The sequence below is a fragment of the Oncorhynchus mykiss genome, chromosome 7 (assembly GCF_013265735.2).
Source record: "Oncorhynchus mykiss isolate Arlee chromosome 7, USDA_OmykA_1.1, whole genome shotgun sequence".
In the NCBI taxonomy this organism is placed as follows: Eukaryota; Metazoa; Chordata; class Actinopteri; order Salmoniformes; family Salmonidae; genus Oncorhynchus; species Oncorhynchus mykiss.
The window spans coordinates 32,980,962-32,999,712 of record NC_048571.1 but is presented as its reverse complement, the minus strand read 5'-3'; the positions used below and the strand labels follow the sequence as shown (position 1 = coordinate 32,999,712).

The 18,751-nt window shown below is 42.2% G+C and overlaps 1 protein-coding gene across 1 annotated transcript in view; it reads left to right on the top strand.

Annotated features, from left to right (window-relative positions):
* The first annotated feature begins 839 nt into the window (after nt 1-839).
* The window catches only part of LOC110527668 (ubiquinol-cytochrome-c reductase complex assembly factor 1), a 39,015-nt gene continuing 21,103 nt past the window's right edge, over nt 840-18,751 (top strand). Inside the window, exons 1-6 of the mRNA XM_021609099.2 lie at nt 840-1,086; nt 5,772-5,879; nt 9,475-9,585; nt 12,944-13,016; nt 13,477-13,534; nt 18,335-18,443. Coding sequence (XP_021464774.2) covers nt 859-1,086; nt 5,772-5,879; nt 9,475-9,585; nt 12,944-13,016; nt 13,477-13,534; nt 18,335-18,443 — 687 coding nt within the window. The 5' untranslated portion in view covers nt 840-858. The remainder of the gene's footprint in view (nt 1,087-5,771; nt 5,880-9,474; nt 9,586-12,943; nt 13,017-13,476; nt 13,535-18,334; nt 18,444-18,751) is intronic.

Here is an 18,751-nt window from a genome sequence, read left to right as displayed (position 1 = left end):
GTGTAAATTAACCAGAGATATCCTGGCAGTTCACTTTGGTGATTCTCATAAGCAGGTGACCCTCCACACCTGTGTTGGATATACCACAAAGGATACAGTTTCACTTTGCTCACTGAGCTCTTCTATGCAGATGATCTCTCAAAAACACTGGCCTACTTCCTTGAGCTCTGCCCATCGGCTACTTTTGGAATCTTACTTTGTGTTATGTTAATTACATGTTTTAAAATGGTTGTTGTTCAAAATATTTGCAATAAAATATTTTTGTTCATATTTTTTACCATAGATGTAATTTCCATCACACCTGGTCATTTTCACCACACCGATATTTTTGAGGTAAATTCGTATATAATTTACATTGATTGATTTGTTTTAGATAAGGAAATTATATGGTTGTTATTATAATCTCACAAAAAGTTGGGTGGAAATATCTTATTTTTCATGATAAATGTTTTCAGTCGGTCACGAAGGCAAGTTTATACATTCAGGCGTCGTGTTGAGTTATTAATATTAGGAAAATCTTAAAAATCACTTAAAATAATATCCAATAGAAGTTCATGTACACGTATAAGAAATGTGTTATAAATGAATTGTACGATGATGTTTAATGCCTTGACAGAAATGACATTTGTCTATGGCTGTCTGAGAAAAAAAATCAAAAGTATATACATGCCTGAATAGTATGATCGCAGCCATGATCAGATATTGCTTCAATACAAATCAAAGACAATTATAATACTTGTATAATTGTGTTTCAATAAGTTTAATTTATGACAGCCTGCAACGCCGAAGTGCCCGAAGTTGCAGTTACCCAGGTAGGCCGTGAATGGCCTCACACGCCAGTACAGTAGGTGGCAGTGTATGTACCTAAAAGTTGGATGCGATCAACCAACCAAATCAAAAAGAAGAAGGAGGGCCAGTGTTACAAAACGTGAAGATTTAATTGAAAAACATTCTGTTACCCGCTTCTTGGTTTCAATACGTAGGTTAAATATTGTAACTTTTGTCGGAGTCATGTATCGGCGACTATTGCAGTCCGCTGTGAGGAACATAATAAATACGTCAGCATCCAGAGTCACCTTCGGCAAGGTAATGTAAGGCTTGCTCACATGAAGGCTATAGCTAGCTTAGCTAACAGTCAAGTCACAACATTTTCTGTATTGGTTGCCAAATAAAATAACTTCAGTACCAACCAAATTTCTCGCCCTTGTTGGATTGGAACATGAATCATAGATCGTAGCCTTACTCTATTGAATGTTCCAAAAACAAGAAAAACATGAGCTAACGTTAGCCAATGTCAGCTAGCATTACCTCCAACCCAGGAGAACTAGGGTGTCACTAACTTATTTCAATATTCTTCCTAAATTGCACTCTCCTTGCCTTTGTGTAAAACTTCGAGAGATGTACCCGATTACACACTATGACGTGGTAGGCTGCTTCATCTTTTTGCTGCAGTCGAGAACAGTCCGCAGTGACTAACTCTCTCTTATACACTTCACTAAACCAGAGGCCAAGTCAGGGTTCTAAGATCACAACGACAGCAATACAAAATGTTATTGGTATACAGGTAGCTTAGCTCTCGAGAATCAAATGTGTTGGAGTCAGAAAGGCAATGAGGTAGCCAGGGTAGCTAGAGATTTCATGGATAGGGGGGCTAAGCCTCTTTTAGGAGGGTCTGGGCATACTCCCCCAGCATTTGTTTTAAAGCCCCCAAAACGTTTTCATCAATCAAATCAAAATGTATTTATATAGCCCTTCGTACATCAGCAGATATCTCAAAGTGCTGTACAGAAACCCAGCCTAAAACCCCAAACAGCAAGCAATGTATTTTTAGAGTAACAACGGGTGTAAAGTTGATCAAAATAAGGTTATTTTTGGTTAAGGTTGGCTAAAAGTATACCTGTCTCATAGTTTGTGTTAGACACTGATATGTAATTACTTTATTTGGATAGAATTTAAGTCCACTCTGTCCCTATCCATCCAACACCAACAAAAGGTCCAAAAATGCCTGTACTATCTAGCCAAAATACTTTTGGGATGTTATTTTGAGAGAGGGAGAAATGTGAAGACATGCAGGTCATATTATACCATTAGAAAAAATCTTTATTTAAATGTGTTGCTCAAAATTAACCCAGTAATTCAGACACATGGAACATCTTAAACAGTATCATCCACAATGGGGCAAAACTAAATTAAACTAATGAGCTAAATATGATTTTAAAAACTGAAAAATAATTAGGAATAAAATCTGATAAAGTAAGATCCCAAAGAAATATTACAACTTATATTACAGAACTTCTCCTGCTTCCCTCTCTTTTGATGCTTATTTTATGGTTGGATGCATCAAAGTGTACCTCCTATTTTTAAAGGTGGCGGTCAACAACACTATTGTGGCTTAGTGGCCAAAAGCACTTCACCCTCAATGGACATGGCTGCAAGACTTGCAAGCCTTTTCTGGCCCATTGTCTTACGCAACCAGGAGTGCATCCGGCGCAGTGCACTAAAGGACCTTTCACAGGAGCAGCTGCTCACAGGAATTGTGAGGGCAACCTGAATGATTTCCTTCAGAGGAAACATATCATCATCCAGGAGGTTATGCATAGCAAGCATATGGGACATCCAGCCTTTCTTTTCCGGGCAAGGAAGTTTCTGGCCACCAACATCTCTTCTGTTTTAACAGAAGTGCTTGGCAAGCTCAGTTAAGCATGATGTACCAAGGACGTTTTTTGAGCTGGGCAGCATGCCTGTATGCCTTTTGAGTAGACCTGTATCTACAGTCGAGAATTGCTGGTCAAGCTCACAAACCATCCTGTCCAAGCAGGGGAGCAACAACCCTGTTTTCATTGTTTGGGAACATGAAAATTCTGTGCCTAATCCCAAGGAGGTCTCCACCACAAAATCTCCCATTTTCCTTTGTTTGCGCTTTCTTGCTGCATCTGCCTCTGGGAATGTTGTGAATTTCACAGAGTGCTTTGGTTCTATCATGAAGTTCTTTGGCGAATGTATCTGTGCGTTTGCCTATCAGTGTGTCACATACAAGCTTGTTTGCTGAAACAAGCTTCTGCCAGGTCTACCGTCTCTTTCTGGAGGAACTTGTGTCGTCCCTCAGTTACAGAAAGAAGGGACTGAAACATCAATAGCAAATACACGGTGGAGAAATTATGAAGCTTTGCTCTCAGACCAACAGCCATGGGGGATCCAATAGTAGATAGACAATCAAAAATAGCAGTTACGGTGTCATGCCCAGCAAGTGTTTGAGAGCTGTACAAGTTCAGTTGATGCTATTCCAAGTTTGGACTGAGCTTCTTTGAACTTGTGGTGGTTAACTAGGGATGTACTGAAAAATGAATACACATTCTCCAAGAAACTGAAACTCAGCAGCCTCCGAAATCGCCCTGCAAGTATGACACAACACCAAATGATGCTCATGAGCATAGCAATGTACGTAAATTGCCTCTGGATGCAGCACTCTGAAATGTGCTTGCACACCTCCTTTGGACCCACTCATGACAGCTGCACCATCATAGGTCTGTGCAATGCACTTTAGGCCTGCTACCCCTCATTTGTTGTAGCTGTCGCAACTCATTTGCTATCGATTGGGCATCAACTGACTTGATTTCTGCTAGTGCTAGTAAATGCTCCTTAACTGTCCCCTCTGTTACATACCTAACAAACAGAGCCAACTGTTCAGTCTGCCCATCCCTGGCCTCATCTTCCATAATGGCATACATTCCAGATTTTGACATCTCCGAGACCATGGTGTCCATAATCTCTTGAGCACAGCATTCGATCACGTCATTCTGAGATTCTGGAGAGAGACGTTGCATTTGATGGAGTATTGTACTTTTGCAGGAAAGGGTCAAACACCTTCATAAGCTCCATACATTCAAGAAATTTCCCTCTTTGTGCTTTCACTAGATTCATCATTGGCACGGCAAGAGAGTCCCTGTCTTCCTAACACTGAGGTGACTGCAACAATTCTCCTCAGATACTCCCTTCTCTCTGCAATATCACTAGCATGGGCAGATATTCAAATCTGAGTAATGTTCCCATGACTGCTAGTTGCCTGGTAGCTTTGCCATGCCACAACACTGTCTCTGTGCCATTTCATGTTTACCGAAGATAAACAAAGCTTTAAAAAAAAAAATGTGTAGCCATTACTGACAAAATAATCAGTTTTTGCCAAAAACTCTACATGGACAGCAGAAAGCTACGTTTTTGTGGACAGAGTACTCTACACAATTGTATTTCTCAAACCAGCAGTGCTGAAATGCCCTTTTCTCTGTACCAAAACATTAGTGTGGGTAGCTATTCAGCTTCACTTGTCTGGGCCCAGTGTCTTTGGCACCTAAATTGCTCTCATTTCTGGAAGGAGTTGCTGCAGCGACTTGATTACTTTCTTTCTCTGGATCTGTTGTCCCTGCCTCTCTGGATCTGTTTGTTGTCCCTGCCTCGCTGGATCTGTTTGTTGTCCCTGCCTCGCTGGATCTGTTTGTTGTCCCTGCCTCGCTGGATCTGTTTGTTGTCCCTGCCTCTCTGGATCTGTTTGTTGTCCCTGCCTCGCTGGATCTGTTTGTTGTCCCTGCCTCGCTGGATCTGTTTGTTGTCCCTGCCTCGCTGGATCTGTTTGTTGTCCCTGCCTCGCTGGATCTGTTTGTTGTCCCTGCCTCGCTGGATCTGTTCGCTCTCTCTCACAGCTCGCATGTTGATCTCTGCCTTGCATAGAAGCCTCTCTTTCTGCATGACCCTTTAAGATATCATGAACATCATTTATTTATGCCTAACAAAAGTAAGACATGCTGTACAAATTTAACTGAAATCAGACATGCTCCCTCAGCCCTGTCAGCCTCCAGCTTCTTTCTCTCATTCTTGTCTGCTGTGTTTTGACATGTATTGTTATTAAACTCATATTTACAATAACTGAAGGCTTAATAGGTGATTCATCAGTTTAAGTTTTAATTTGCTTGTTTGAACTGGTAAAATCTTAATTTCTCACCAGATTGGCCTTCGGCAGAGCTGGTGGCACTGCCTCTCTTGAAGAATTTCCGTATACCCATCTAACGTTAGTCGTTAGCTAGCCTACAGTTGAGAAATTGATAATACAATCACATTGTGATCAACACTATGCCACCTTTTCTACACATGACCTACTTATAATTAGGTGGCGACGATACCTAGTTATGTCGAATTTAAAAGGTACCGTTAACTAGCTCGCAGCGTTTGTTACACTGTTAATTTACAGGCAGCCTCACATTAAAACGTATTCGTTAACAAAGCTTTGATTATGACCAAAGTCTATAGTAGTGAATGCTCTCTGTTCTAACTTACCACAAATTCACATCGTATCCTATCTGCATGAATCCGTCCTGCCAGAGCCTATTCCTGTCAGTTTACTGTTAGCTAGCAGTCTCAAGCCACAGGTGTAGCTAACGTTAACCAAAATGTTATATACAAGTAGACCTAACAGTCACTAGTGCATGCAGCAGCCTCCCCTGAAGCCCCCCTAAAATAGGCCTAGCGACGTCTCTGCAGGTAGCTATGATAGTTCAGCAAAACTTAAAAGCTTTTTGAGAACATTTAGCCTACCATGGACACATGCACATATTTTTTTCTCTTTATAAAATGTATATAATCGGACTTTACTAGTGCTACTACTAATTGTCTAATTGTATGGTACATCTACTCCCAAATATGTTGGTAAGTAGGCCTAACTGCATCTGACAGTCCTTTTATTGGATTTTACCTAATGCCATATTTTTCTGTCATTCTTTTAGGCATTAGAGCAAGAGGCCTGTCTTGGAAGAGCTTTAATTGCTTGCCGGTTGTTAGCCTCAACCTCTCCGTCCCAGACACAATGCCGGACCCTTCACAGCACTTCACAGGTATGTGCTAACCACCATGACTCGCATCAAGGCTGGAACAACAGCAAATGTGCCTTCGCTGATGGTATTTTCAGTCTAGCCTAAGCCTAATTTAGCCCAATATTGAACGAAAAGAGCCTAATATTAATGTAAGGTCCTTGGACTAAGGAGCAACATGTTCTGTTTAAAAGACTTAATTGGCTCCGGGAGGCAAAACGGCCAAATACTCCATTAAAAACGTGAATCGATTCTGAATTGCGTTGCTGTTCTAGAAACATGCCTCCACTTGCAAAGGTAAAATGTAAATAAAATATCACAATCAATTATTTCGCAAAGTCCACATTACCTGTACACTGTTTTAACCAGAGATTGGAACTGGTTCAGGGAACCAAACTAATAAATACATTTTTGAAAGAACAGAAACGGAATTAAGAACAAAAGTGAATCATACAGATGTTATTTTAAAAGCATGGGATCCGGTTAATGTTATTTTTACAGTCCATGTTTTTTTTTTTTTTTAACTAGGCACGTCAGTTAAGAACAAGTTCTTATTTTCAATGACTGCATAGGAACAGTGGGTTAACTGCCTGTTCAGGGGCAGAACGACAGATTTGTACATTGTCAGCTCTGGGATTTGAACTTGCAACCTTTCGGTTACTAGTCCAACTCTCTAACCACTAGGCTACTGTGCCGCCCCAGCAATAAAGCGCCTATGCAAAGCCCTCTCTGCCGCTCAGACTTATTCTAGTGTCTGGCTGCAAGCTGAAATCTTTGCCATAGTTTGTATGTGTTTAGTCTTCCTGCCCCTCACTCTGAAGCATAGGTTACTGTACTGACATTACAAGTGTGATTCAGAAGATATACATTTTTTTATTAGCTAGAGAAGAATGTATTAACTTTTTCAATGCTAAACTCAGCAAAAAATGAAACGTCCCTTTTTCAGGACCCTGTCTTTCAAAGATAATTAGTAATAATCCAAATATCCTAATTGTAAAGGGTTTAACTTCTTATGGTATAGTGGACGCTTGCGTCCCACTTGGCCAAAAACCGGGGAAAATGAAATAAATTGATATAAAAATCAAACTTTCATTAAGTCACACATGTAAGATACTCAATTAAAGCTACACTCGTTGTGAATCGAGATAACATGCCAGATTTTAAAAAGGCTTTTCGGCGAAAGCATAAGAAGCTATTATCTGATGATAGAACAACAGTAAACAGAGGGTAGCATATTTCAACACTGCAGGCACTACACAAAACGCAGAAATAAAATATAAAACATGCCTTACCTTTGACAAGCATCTTTTCTTGGCACTCCAATATGTCCCATAAATATCACAATTGGTCCTTTTGTTCGATTAATTCCATCCATATATATCCAAAATGTCAATTTATTTGGCACGTTTGATCCAGAAAAAAACAGCTTCCAAAATGCGCTACAAAATATTTCAAAAGTTGCCTATAAACTTTGCCAAAATATTTCAAACTACTTTTGTAATACAACTTTAGGTATTTTTTTAAACGTTAATAATTGATCAAATTGAAGACGGGTCTGTCTGTGTTCAATACAGGAAGACAACAAACCAAGCTACTTTTCAAGTCTTGCGCAACTCTCAATAGTGTTACGCAGTTCCTAGTTGGCCCTACATCTTCATTGCACAAATGAATAACCTCAACCAAATTTCAAAGACTGGTGACATCCAGTGGAAGTGGTAGGAACTGTAAACAAGTTCTTAAGAAATATCATTTTCCAATGAGAAATCAGTGAACAGACAGAGACCTAAAAAAAAAAAAAGTATTCTGAACGGTTAGTCCTCAGGGTTTTTGCCTGCTACATACATTCTGTTATACTCCCAGACATGATTCAAACAGTTTTAGAAACGTCAGTGTTTTCTATCCAAATCTACTAATAATATGTATATCTTATTTTCTTGGCATGAGTAGCAGGAAGTTGAAATTGGGCACGCGCGCAGTGCGCGCTAGCCAAGGTTGCCAGGTGCACGGTGTAGCCTCCGACACATTGGTGCGGCTGGCTTCCGGGTTGGATGCGCGCTGTGTTAAGAAGCAGTACGGCTGGTTGGGTTGTGAATCGGAGGACGCATGACATTCAGCCTTCGTCTCTCCCGAGCCCGTATGGGAGTTGTAGCAATGAGACAAGATAGTAGCTACTACAACAATTGGATACCACGAAATTGGGGAGAAAAAGGGGTAAAACATTTTTTTTTTTAAATAAATTAAAATAAATTGGGCACGCTATTTATCCAAAAGTGAAAATGCTGCCCCCTATAAGTTAAACACTTTTCCATGCTTGTTCAATGAACCATAAACAATTAATGAACATGCACCTGTGGAACAGTCATTAAGACACTAACAGCTTGCAGACGGTAGGCAATTAAGGTCACAGTTATGAAATCTTAGGACACTAAAAAGTCCTTTCTACTGACTCTGAAAAACACCAAAAGAAAGATGCCCAGGGTCCCTGCTCATCTGCCTGAATGTACCTTAGGTATGCTGCAAGGAGGCATGAGGACTGCCGATGTGGCCAGGGCAATAAATTGCAATGTCTATACTGGAGACAGGAGACAGGACGGACAGCTGATCGTCCTCGCAGTGGCATACCATGTATAACAACACCTGCACAGGATCGGTACATCCTAACATCACACCTGCGGGACAAATGCAGGATTCCAACAACTGCCCGGGTTACACCAGGAAAGCACAATCCCTCCATCAGTGCTCAGACTGTCTGCAGTAGGCTGAGACAGGCTGGCTTGTAGGCCTGTTGTAAGGCAGGTCGTCACCAGACATCACTGGCAACAACTTTGCCAATGGGCACAAACCCACCGTTGCTGGACAAGACAAGACTGGCAAACGAGTCACAGTTTTGTCTCACCAGGGGTGATGGTCGGATTTGAGTTTATCGTCGAAGGAATGCGCGTTACACCAGGGCCTGTACTCTGGAGCGGGATCGATTTTGGAGGTGGAGGGTCCGTCATGGTCTAGGGTGGTGTGTCACAACATCGGACTGATCTTGTTGTCATTGCAGGCCATCTCAATGCTGTGCGTTACAGGGAAGACATTCTCCTCCCTCATGTGGTACCCTTCCTGCAGGCTCATCCTGACATGACCCTCCAGCATGACAATGCCACCAGCCATACTGCTCATTCTGTGTGTGATTTCCTGCACGACAGGAATGTAAGTGTTCTGCCATGGCCAGCAACGAGCCCGGATCTCAATCCCATGACAGTGAGGAATTTATTTTTTTGCTGAGTTCATTAGCAGGTTGGAAAAAGTAGCCTAGCACTGGTTAGCTGTTAATGCTTAGCCTACATGCTAAAATAATAAGCCATTATTGTTGTATGTTTAAATTTTTAAATGTGTTTCTGAGAAATATTTAATCAGATGCGTTTTGAATTTACAGGTTGCGGGTCCCTTACTGTATCACATCAAGACGGGCATTTGCCGGAACAGTTCTTTTGAAATTGTGGACAGTTGTGGTTTTGAAAACCGCTGATCCGCACATCACTAGTCAGTGTCTGTAGTTGGCTTTACTGGGCTACCTTTTCAAGCTGATATCATGCGTCAAGGCTCTTTCCTCTTGTTCCTCCATTCCCAGCTCTTTAATGTGAAAGAAACCCCACAGACGGCCATGGAAGAGGAGGTGGGGGCCTTCACCAAGCTCATCGAGGCCATGGGCTTCACAGGGCCTCTCAAATACAACAAATGGGTAAGTGCCTCTAGCGTTCACCAAACCATTCAAATGTCCATCCACTACAGTTCTTCATACAGCATTACTGTAGGTCTCTCACAAGTAACCTCTGATTTATCACCTCACACTTTAATCTATATGTAGGATGTCATGTTCAATAATGTATTGAGGTTCAGTCGTGAATCACAGATTAGAGGTCGACCGATTATGATTTTTTTTAACGCCGATACCGATTATTGGAGGACCAAAAAAGCCGATACCGATTAATCGGGCTATACATATATGTGTGTGTGTGTGTGTGTGTAATAATGACAATTACAACAATACTGAATGAACACTTGTTTTAACTTAATATAATACATAAATAAAATCAATTTAGCCTCAAATAAATACTGAAACATGTTCAATTTGGTTTAAATAATGCAAAAACAAAGTGTTGGAGAAGAGAGAAAGTGCAATATGTGCTATGTAAGAAAGCTAACATTTCAGTTCCTGGCTCAGAACATGAGAACATATGAAAGCTGGTGGTTCCTTTTAACATGAGTCTTCAATGTTCCCAGGTAAGAAGTTTTAGATTTGTAGTTATTATTGGACTTTTTCCCTCTAAACCATTTGTATTTAATTAACCTTTGACTATTGGATGTTCTTATAGGCACTTTAGTATTGCCAGTGTAACAGTATAGCTTCCGTCCCTCTAGTTAGCGCGCGCTAACTAGCTAGCCATTTCACTTCGGTTACACCAGCCTCATCTCGGGAGTTGATAGGCTTGAAGTCATAAACAGCGTAATGCTTGACGCACAACGAAGCGCTGCTGGCGCTTGAATGAATGTTTACGCGCCTGCTTCTGCCTACCACCGCTCAGTCAGATACTTGTATGCTCAGTCAGATTATATGCAACGCAGGACACGCTAGATAATATCTAGTAATATCATCAACCATGTGTAGTTAACTAGTGATTATGATTGATTCTTTTTTATAAGAAGTTTAATGCTAGCTAGCATTCGCGTAACAGGCAGCCAGTCTCCTTGTGGATTGCAACGAGAGAGAGGCAGGTCGTTATTGCGTTGGACTAGTTAACTGTAAGGTTGCAAGATTGGATCCCCCGAACTGACAAGGTGAAAATCTGTTCTGCCCCTGAACAAGGCACTGGGCCGTCATTGAAAATAAGAATGTGTTCTTAACGGCGCCCAAAAATACAGATTTCCGTTTGTTATGTAAACTTGAAATCGGCCCTAATTAATCGGCCGACCACTAGGACAGATGCATCCAAAAGTATGTGTCCCGAAATGGGAGTTGTTGCAACTCTCTTGTTGTTTTAGACCTATCGTTAATGTAGTTCTGATTTAAAAACAGTGATGTTTCACAAATGCCTGTGTCACATTGAATGCACACATTCCCATCTCTAAAGACAGGACTGGCACTTAAAATATGTCCATCCTGGTTACAGGTGGATATGAGGCTTATGAACCCTAGCAGGGCAGCATTAACCCTGTGGTGAACCAGGAATCTTCCCTGTGGACGAGCCAAGTACCTCCATGGGTTAAGGGTGACAATGTATTCTAAAACCACCCTCTCATGGGTTGGGCCCAGACCTGGGTTCAAATAGCCTACCATTTGAAATCATTATAAATACTTTAGCTATGCTTGATTGAGCGTCCCTGTTGCAATGGAACCGATAGAAAACGGGTAACCCCACCCATCTGGGACTAAAGCAAACACTCAAAGTATGTGAAATGTTTCAAATTAAGCTAGGTCTGGTTCCTAATGTTGGTAACTCTGGGCTGGGCCTAGACTTTAAATGGGTCCCTGGGATGTTTTTCTGGCCAGGTTACAAGGACAGAAAAGTGTATCTGACAAGGTATAGCCTTAGCAATATGGTAATAGCCCCACCTCTGAAGTTTTGTCATATTACACCTATCCAATCCACTCAGATTTCTAAAAGTGCTTAGGGAGTATCGGAGGATGGTGTTTTAAAGTGATAATCAACAGTTGAAACAAGAACAAAAGCGCACTCCCCTACCCTGTTCGGGGTGAAACGCTGAAGGATGGGGCTGGAGAAATTTAAATTCATACAACTATGGATACAGACTGAACTGCCATGATATTAACCTTTTTTATATTTTTAACCATGGGCTGGAACCCAAGTTGATTTTTCAGTCGTTTCGTTCTGAACAGAAACGTTTGTTTGTGTTCCACTGTTCCGACCAGCAAAATAAAGTTCTGAACCCTAGGAGGAGCTTCTTCTATGGAGGAACTTTGACTGTCCTTTGAGCTAGCTAGCTAATAAGCTTATTTGTTCAGAGCGGCACCAGAATTAAAAACACATCTTACCTTTTTGTAGTTAATAAATCCAACGTGAAATGTGATAACTAGGCCTATAGTATCGTTAACTAGTGTTGAAAAAGTTAAACCATTCCTCTCTCGCTAATAAAAAATCTCTCACTATCTTCTGAATTATGGTTGTAACGTCAGTATAGTAGCCTAGGCTTAGGAGGGTTTAGGGACAGGTACACTCTGGCAAAGATTTTCAGCTTGCAGGCAGACACTGAAATAAGTTTCTGATTGACAGTTATGCCTTTGCATAGACGCATGGTTGCGTTTTTTTGTGTGGGTCTAGATCATTTTAAAAAAATGCCTTGAACGTAAAAGCTTTTGAAATAATGGTTCTGTTCCAGAACAGTATGGCTTTTCGGTAAAACAAGCTTATACTTTGGGTTCTGAAGGGGTATGACAGTTGAACTAAGCTCATTTCTAACTTATATTCGTCAAGAATCAATGGGTATATATCATTAATTTATAAGTCTGAAAATGGATGTAGCAACTGCAGATTGCCCCTTTTTAAGTCGGCTGTCATTTACCTCTTTTTGTTCTGCACTGCTGCTCAATTTGCACATGGACTTTGTCACCACTGCTATAGGGTCTTAGAACAGCAGAAGGTAGCTTAATTTAGATCAGCTTGAAAAGCCTTCCTCTGAACCGTGTCTTGCAGTTTAAATTGCTTTGGTGTCAAAAGCCTTAGGGAATGCAAAGGCATACCAACTCCAAACCATAGCCACTGCTGTGCTGTGAGTGGGTAGCAGCAGAGTTCCTATATGAATGTTGACTCGCGTGCACAGCAGCTGAGGCTGCGCTCAAAGAGGGCCTCCCATGCCACCGCCAAGCTTACCCAGAATCCCCGGACGGAGAGCGATTTTACCCATGATTCACAATCCACTCTTCTTATTCCACCACCCACCCTGGGCCTAAGCCCTCTGCTTTTATTATGTGTGAACTTTGGTTTACATTTTGGAGAAGTTAAAAGGAAAGTGTTACTGTGTGGGATACTCTTTAGGTCTTTGTTATCTTATCAACTTATTGCTACGGTCTGTTTTTGCAGAAAATCAAGATTGCTGCCTTGCGCATGTACACATGCTGTGTGGAGAGAATCAACTATGATGAATTTTTTGAAAGTAAGTATTTACATGTATAGATTCAGATTCCTTCTATGTAGTTAATTCCTTCTGTAGAGTTCATCACCTGAGGTAACCTATTATTCCACCTAGATGCCAACAGGTCTTTGTTGATAATTAATTGAACACAAGCTAGCTAATTGATAGATTAGTAATCTATGACTGAGATGTAGTTGTGCTAGTCTGAGTACATTTCCATAGCTTTTGAAAACAATGGCCGTGTGGACCTTACCAGTCCAATGGATGGAGGGAAGGGCTGCTTGGGCTTATCGACCCAAACTCCCAGAGTAACTTCACATCAACAAGACTGCCCAAGTGTCTAAATGGACCCTTTCATCTGCATCCTGAAAGATTAATGTGACACTTTACAGGGTGGTTAGGCTGTTTTCTTTAGCGGGTGGGGGGATGGAATGTAAGCCGGTCTTGGCTGACACGCCTCCTCTGATCTCTCCGTCCACAGAATGCTCCCTCCCTGACACGCTCAACTCCTGGTTCCTGGTGGCACAGCTCCATGTCTGGCGAGTACCTCTATTACACCCCCTCTACAGGCCCTCCTCAGGCCAGGTTTACTTAGCATTTGCCACCCTCTGTTAATTTTGAAACCCTTTTGGGAACTTCAAGTTCCCATGATGAAGCTGCCTTATTTTCTACTTTGACCTCCATTCTGTGTTATTTCAGTTTGGCTGTTTTGTCTCCCATACGCTATTCCTTTGAAGTCAAATCTAGACTTTCAATTGGTATTAAGATTTTGTATTTTCTGGTAAAAGGATTTGCCATAGGAGACATTCTAGGCATGAGCGCCAATGATGGCTAAATAAAATTGTATTTGTCACATACACATATTTAGCAGATGTTATTGCAGGTGTAGCGAAATGCTTGTGTTCCTAGCTCCAACAGTGGAGTAGTATCTAACAATACACACATCTAAAAGTAAAATAATGGAATTAAGAACTATATAAATATTAGGATGAGCAATGTCGCAGTGGCTTTGACTAAAATACAGTACAATACAGTAATACATATGAAATGAGTAAAGCAGTATGTAAACATTATTAAAGTGACTAGTGTTCTATTATTTAAGTGGCCAGGGATTCTATGTAAATAGAGCAGTAGCCTCTAAGGTGCAGGTTGAGTGACTGGGTGGTAGCTGGCTAATGATGACTATTTAACAGTCTGGTGGCCTTGAGATAGAAGCGGTCTCTCGGTCCCAGCTTTGAAGCACCTGTACTGACCTCGCCTTCTGGATGGTAGCAGAGTGAACAGGCCGTGGCTCAGGTGGTTGATCTTTATGCCTTCCTGTGACAACTGGTGCTGTAAGTGTCCTGCAGGGCAGGCAGTGTGCCCCCTGTGATGCGTTGGGCAGACCGCACCACCTCTGGAGAGCCCTGTGGTTGCGGGTGGTGCAGTTACCGTACCAGGCGGTGATACAGCACAACAGGGTGCTCTCAATTGTGCATCTGTAAAAGTTTGAGTGTTTTTGGTGAAAAGCCCCCAAAAAATCAGCCTTCTGAGGTTGAAGAGGCGCTGTTACGCCTTCACCACACTGTCAGTGTGGACGATTTCAGATTGTCAGTAATGTGTACACTGAAGAACTTGAAGCTTTCCACCTACTCCACTGCTGTCCTGTCAATGTGGATAGGGGCGTGCTCTCTCTGCTGTTTCCTGAAGTCCACGATCAGCGCCTTCGTTTTATTGACGTTGAGGGAGGTTATTTTCCTGGTACCACTCCGCCAGGGCCCTGACCACCTCCCTGTCTATGTATAGAGTGCAGTGGTAAGGGCTTAATTGTTTAGGTATGTTTCTATTTGGATAAGAATTGTTTAGAGGTAAATCTTGCCATCTTGATTTTCCAAGAGAAAAATCTAACCTCACTGCCCTTTTTGCATCTGTACTCTCAAGCCCTAGGTAGTTCAGGTTACATGCCTTGAGTTAACACATGCCTTGGTATTTGAACCAGACCTGGGAAAAAAAGGTATGCATGCATGAGCTCATCAGTGTTGGGTGATAAATTGCGCTGCCACGAACCTCTTCATCAAACATGCCCACCACTCTGACTTCCTGTCAAAGCTACTTTCCTGCCACTAATTCTGTTGACTTTGGCATGCGGGATGACATAAGCTCAAAGCCAGGCCTGGACTCAATCAAAACTGCTGTGCGCATGAGGCTAAACAATCTTCACGCTATGAAAAGGGTGTCATGTCGTGGGAATAATGCACACGAATGCGGATTCATACGCACTCTGGTTTAGGTTATTTGCATTTGGATCTAAGAACCAGTGAGTGAAAATGTAGAACCACCACAGATTCAGTTTTATTGACTTAATCAGCTACCCGTTTCAGAAATTGCACAGTACATTTTCAGAATAAAGCCCATTAAGAAAGGGTTGAAAAAACATGTGAACCCAACACAGCAGAATCAACATGAACCACTTAAAAGTAGCATTGTTACAATGACAAATTATAACTTGATACAAGCATGTGTGACTTGAACATAAATAAATCATGCATTGATGTCAGAGGATTTCCTAGGTATGGCCATGTACACTACATGACAAAGTATGTGGACACCTGCTCATTCAAAAATCATGGGCATTAATATGGAGTTTGTTCCTCCTCTGCTGCTATAACAGCCTCCACTCTTCTTGGAAGGCTTTCCACTAGCTGATGGAACATTGCTGCAGGGACTTGCTTCCATTCAGCCACAAGCATTAGTGTGGTTGGGCGATTTCATCCAAAAGATGTTTGATTGAGGTCAGGGCTCTGTGCAGGCCAGTCAAGTTCTTCCATGCCGATCTCGACGAACCATTTCTGTATGGACCTCGCTTTATGCACGGAGGCATTGTCATGCTGAAACAGGAAAGGGCCTTCCCCAAACTGTTGCCACAAAGTTGGAAGCACAGAATCTTCTAGAATGTTATTATATGCAGTAGTGTTAAGATTTCCCTTCACTGGAATGAAGGGGCCTAGCCCGAACCATGAAAAACAGCCCCTGACCATTATTTATCCTCCACCAAACTTTACAGTTGACACTATGCATTGGGGGCAGGTAGGTTTCTCCTGGCATCTGCCAAACTTGTTTGTCTGTCCGACTGCCAGTTCAGGAAGTATGATTCATCACTACAGTGCACACATTCCAGTGTCCAATGGTGGCAAGCTTTACACCACCAGCCGACGCTTGGCATTGCGTATGGTGATCTTAGGCTTGTGAGCGGCTGCTCGGCCATGGAAACCCAGCACATGAAGCTCCCGACTAATAGTTCTTATGCTGACTTTGCTTCTAGAGGCTGTTTGGTAGTGAGTGTTGCAACTGAGGACAGATGAGTTTTATGCGCTATGCACTTCGGCACGTGGCGGTCCCGTTCTGTGAGCTTGTGTGGTGTACCACTTCACGGCTGAGTTGACCGGGGCATCTCTAGAAGGGGAGAAATTAATAGGGGAGCCTATTAATTTGAGGAAGTGAGGTGGCATCCTATGATGGTGCAATGTTGAAAATCACTGAGCTCTTCTGTAAGGTCATTCTACTGCCAATGTTTGTCTATGGCGATTGCATGGATGTGTGCTCGATCTTTATACCCCTGTCAGCGACGGATGTGGCTGAAATATCCAAATCCACTAATTTGGAGGGGGTTCCACATACTTTTGTGTATTTACAGTGCACTCGGAAAGTATAAAGACCACTTGACTTTCTTTGTTACGTTACAGCCTTTTTTCTAAAAATGGATTAAATAGTTTTTTCCCCCTCATCAATCTTCACATAATACCCCGTAGTGACAATGCAATAACAGGTTTTTATACATTTTTTCAAAAAATGTATAAAACATGTAACTGAAATATCTCATACATGTGTATTCAGTCCCTTTACTCATTACTTTGTTGAAGCACCTTTGGCAGCGATTACAGCCTTGGGTATGACGCTTCAAGCTTGGTACTCCTGTATTTGGGGACTTTCTCCCGTTGTTCTTTGCAGATCCACACAAGCTCTGTCAGGTTGGATGGGGAACGTTGCTGCACAGCTATTTTCAGGTCTCTCCAGAGACGTTCGATCTGGTTCAAGTCCGGGCTCTGGCTGGGCCACTCAAGGACATTCAGAGACTTGTCCCGAAGCCACTCCTGCGTCGTCTTGGCTGTGTGCTTAGGGTTGTTGTCCTGTTGGAAGGTGAACCTTCGCCCCAGTCTGAGGTCCTGAGAGCTCTGGAACAGGTTTTCATCAAGGATCTCTCTACTTTGCTCCGTTCATGTTTCCCTTAATCTTGACTAGTCTCCCAGTCCCTGCTGCTGAAAAACATCTCCACAGCATGTTGATGCCACCACCATGCTTCACCATAGGGATGGCGCCAGGTTTCCTCCAGACGTGACGCTTGGCATTCAGGCCAAAGAGTTCAATCTTGTTTTCATCAAACCAGAGAATCTTGTTTCTCATGGTCTGAGTCCTTTAGGTGCCTTTTGACAGGCTGTCATGTGCCTTCCATCTGGCCACTCTACCATAAAGGCCTGATTGGTGGAGTGCTGCAGAGATGGCGGTCCTTCTAGAAGGGTCTCCCATCTCCACAGAGGAACTCTGGAGCTCTGTCAGTGACCATCAGGTTCTTGGTCACCTCCCATCAGGTTCTTGGTCACCTCCCTGACCCTTCTCTCCCGATTGCTTAGTTTGACTGGGCGGCTCTAGGAAGAGGCTTTGTGGTTCCAAACTTCTTCCATTTAAGAATGATGGAGGTCACTGTGTTTTTGGGGACCGTCAATGTTGCAGAAATGTTTTGGTACCCTTCCCCAGATCTGTGCCTCGACACAATCCTGTCTCTGAGCTCTACGGACAATTCCTTAGATCTCGAGGCTTGGTTTTTGGTCTGACATGCACTGTCAACTGTGGGACCTTTATATAGTAGACAGGTGTGCATTTTCAAATCATGTCCAATCAATTTATTTAATATACCACAGGTGGACTCCGATCAAGTTGTCAAAACATCTCAAGGATGGTTAATGGGAAACCGGATGCACCTGAGCTCAATTTCGAGTCTCATAGCGAAGTGTCTGAATACTTATGTAAATAAGGTATTCATGTATTTGTATTTATTTTTTGGCTAAGGTTTCCAAAAAACTGTCTTCGCTTTGTCATTATGTGGTATTGTTTGTAGATTGAGAGGGAATAAAATTGATTTAATCAATTTTAGAATGTGGCTGTAATGTAACAAAATGTGGGGAAGGGGTCTGAATACTTTCCAAATGTACTGTATAGTGTATCTCAAGTTCGGTATTGGCCCTTTAGGGTAAGAGGCTGTCCGTCCCTGTCAGATAAGGTGTTAACTCTGTTCTCCCCTGTAGGATTTGTCTGGTGAGGATTAGGCAAGAAGGCCGTGAGGGGAAGTACATGTGCCGCTACATCGTCCACTCAATGTGGGAGGACGTGGAGCAGAGGAGCAAGATCATGGGGGTAAGTCCCTCAAACTTCAACCTCATGTCTTTTCCAGTCTAAAACCTGGGACCACATCTATCAAGCATCTGAAAGTAGTAGTGCTGGTCTAGGATTAGGTTCCCTCTGTCCATGTAATCTTTTTTTATAATGACTTAAAAGGCAAAACTGATCCTATGATCAGACCGCTAATAATGGCTCAACTTAACCTTCTGATAGGATGGATGGAGTTTCTACCATTTTGTTTTCTCAATACCCATCCAGTAATGTCAGGTCAAGGTTACATGATGTTTTTCGTAGCAGAGAAAAAATTGGGATTCATTGCATAT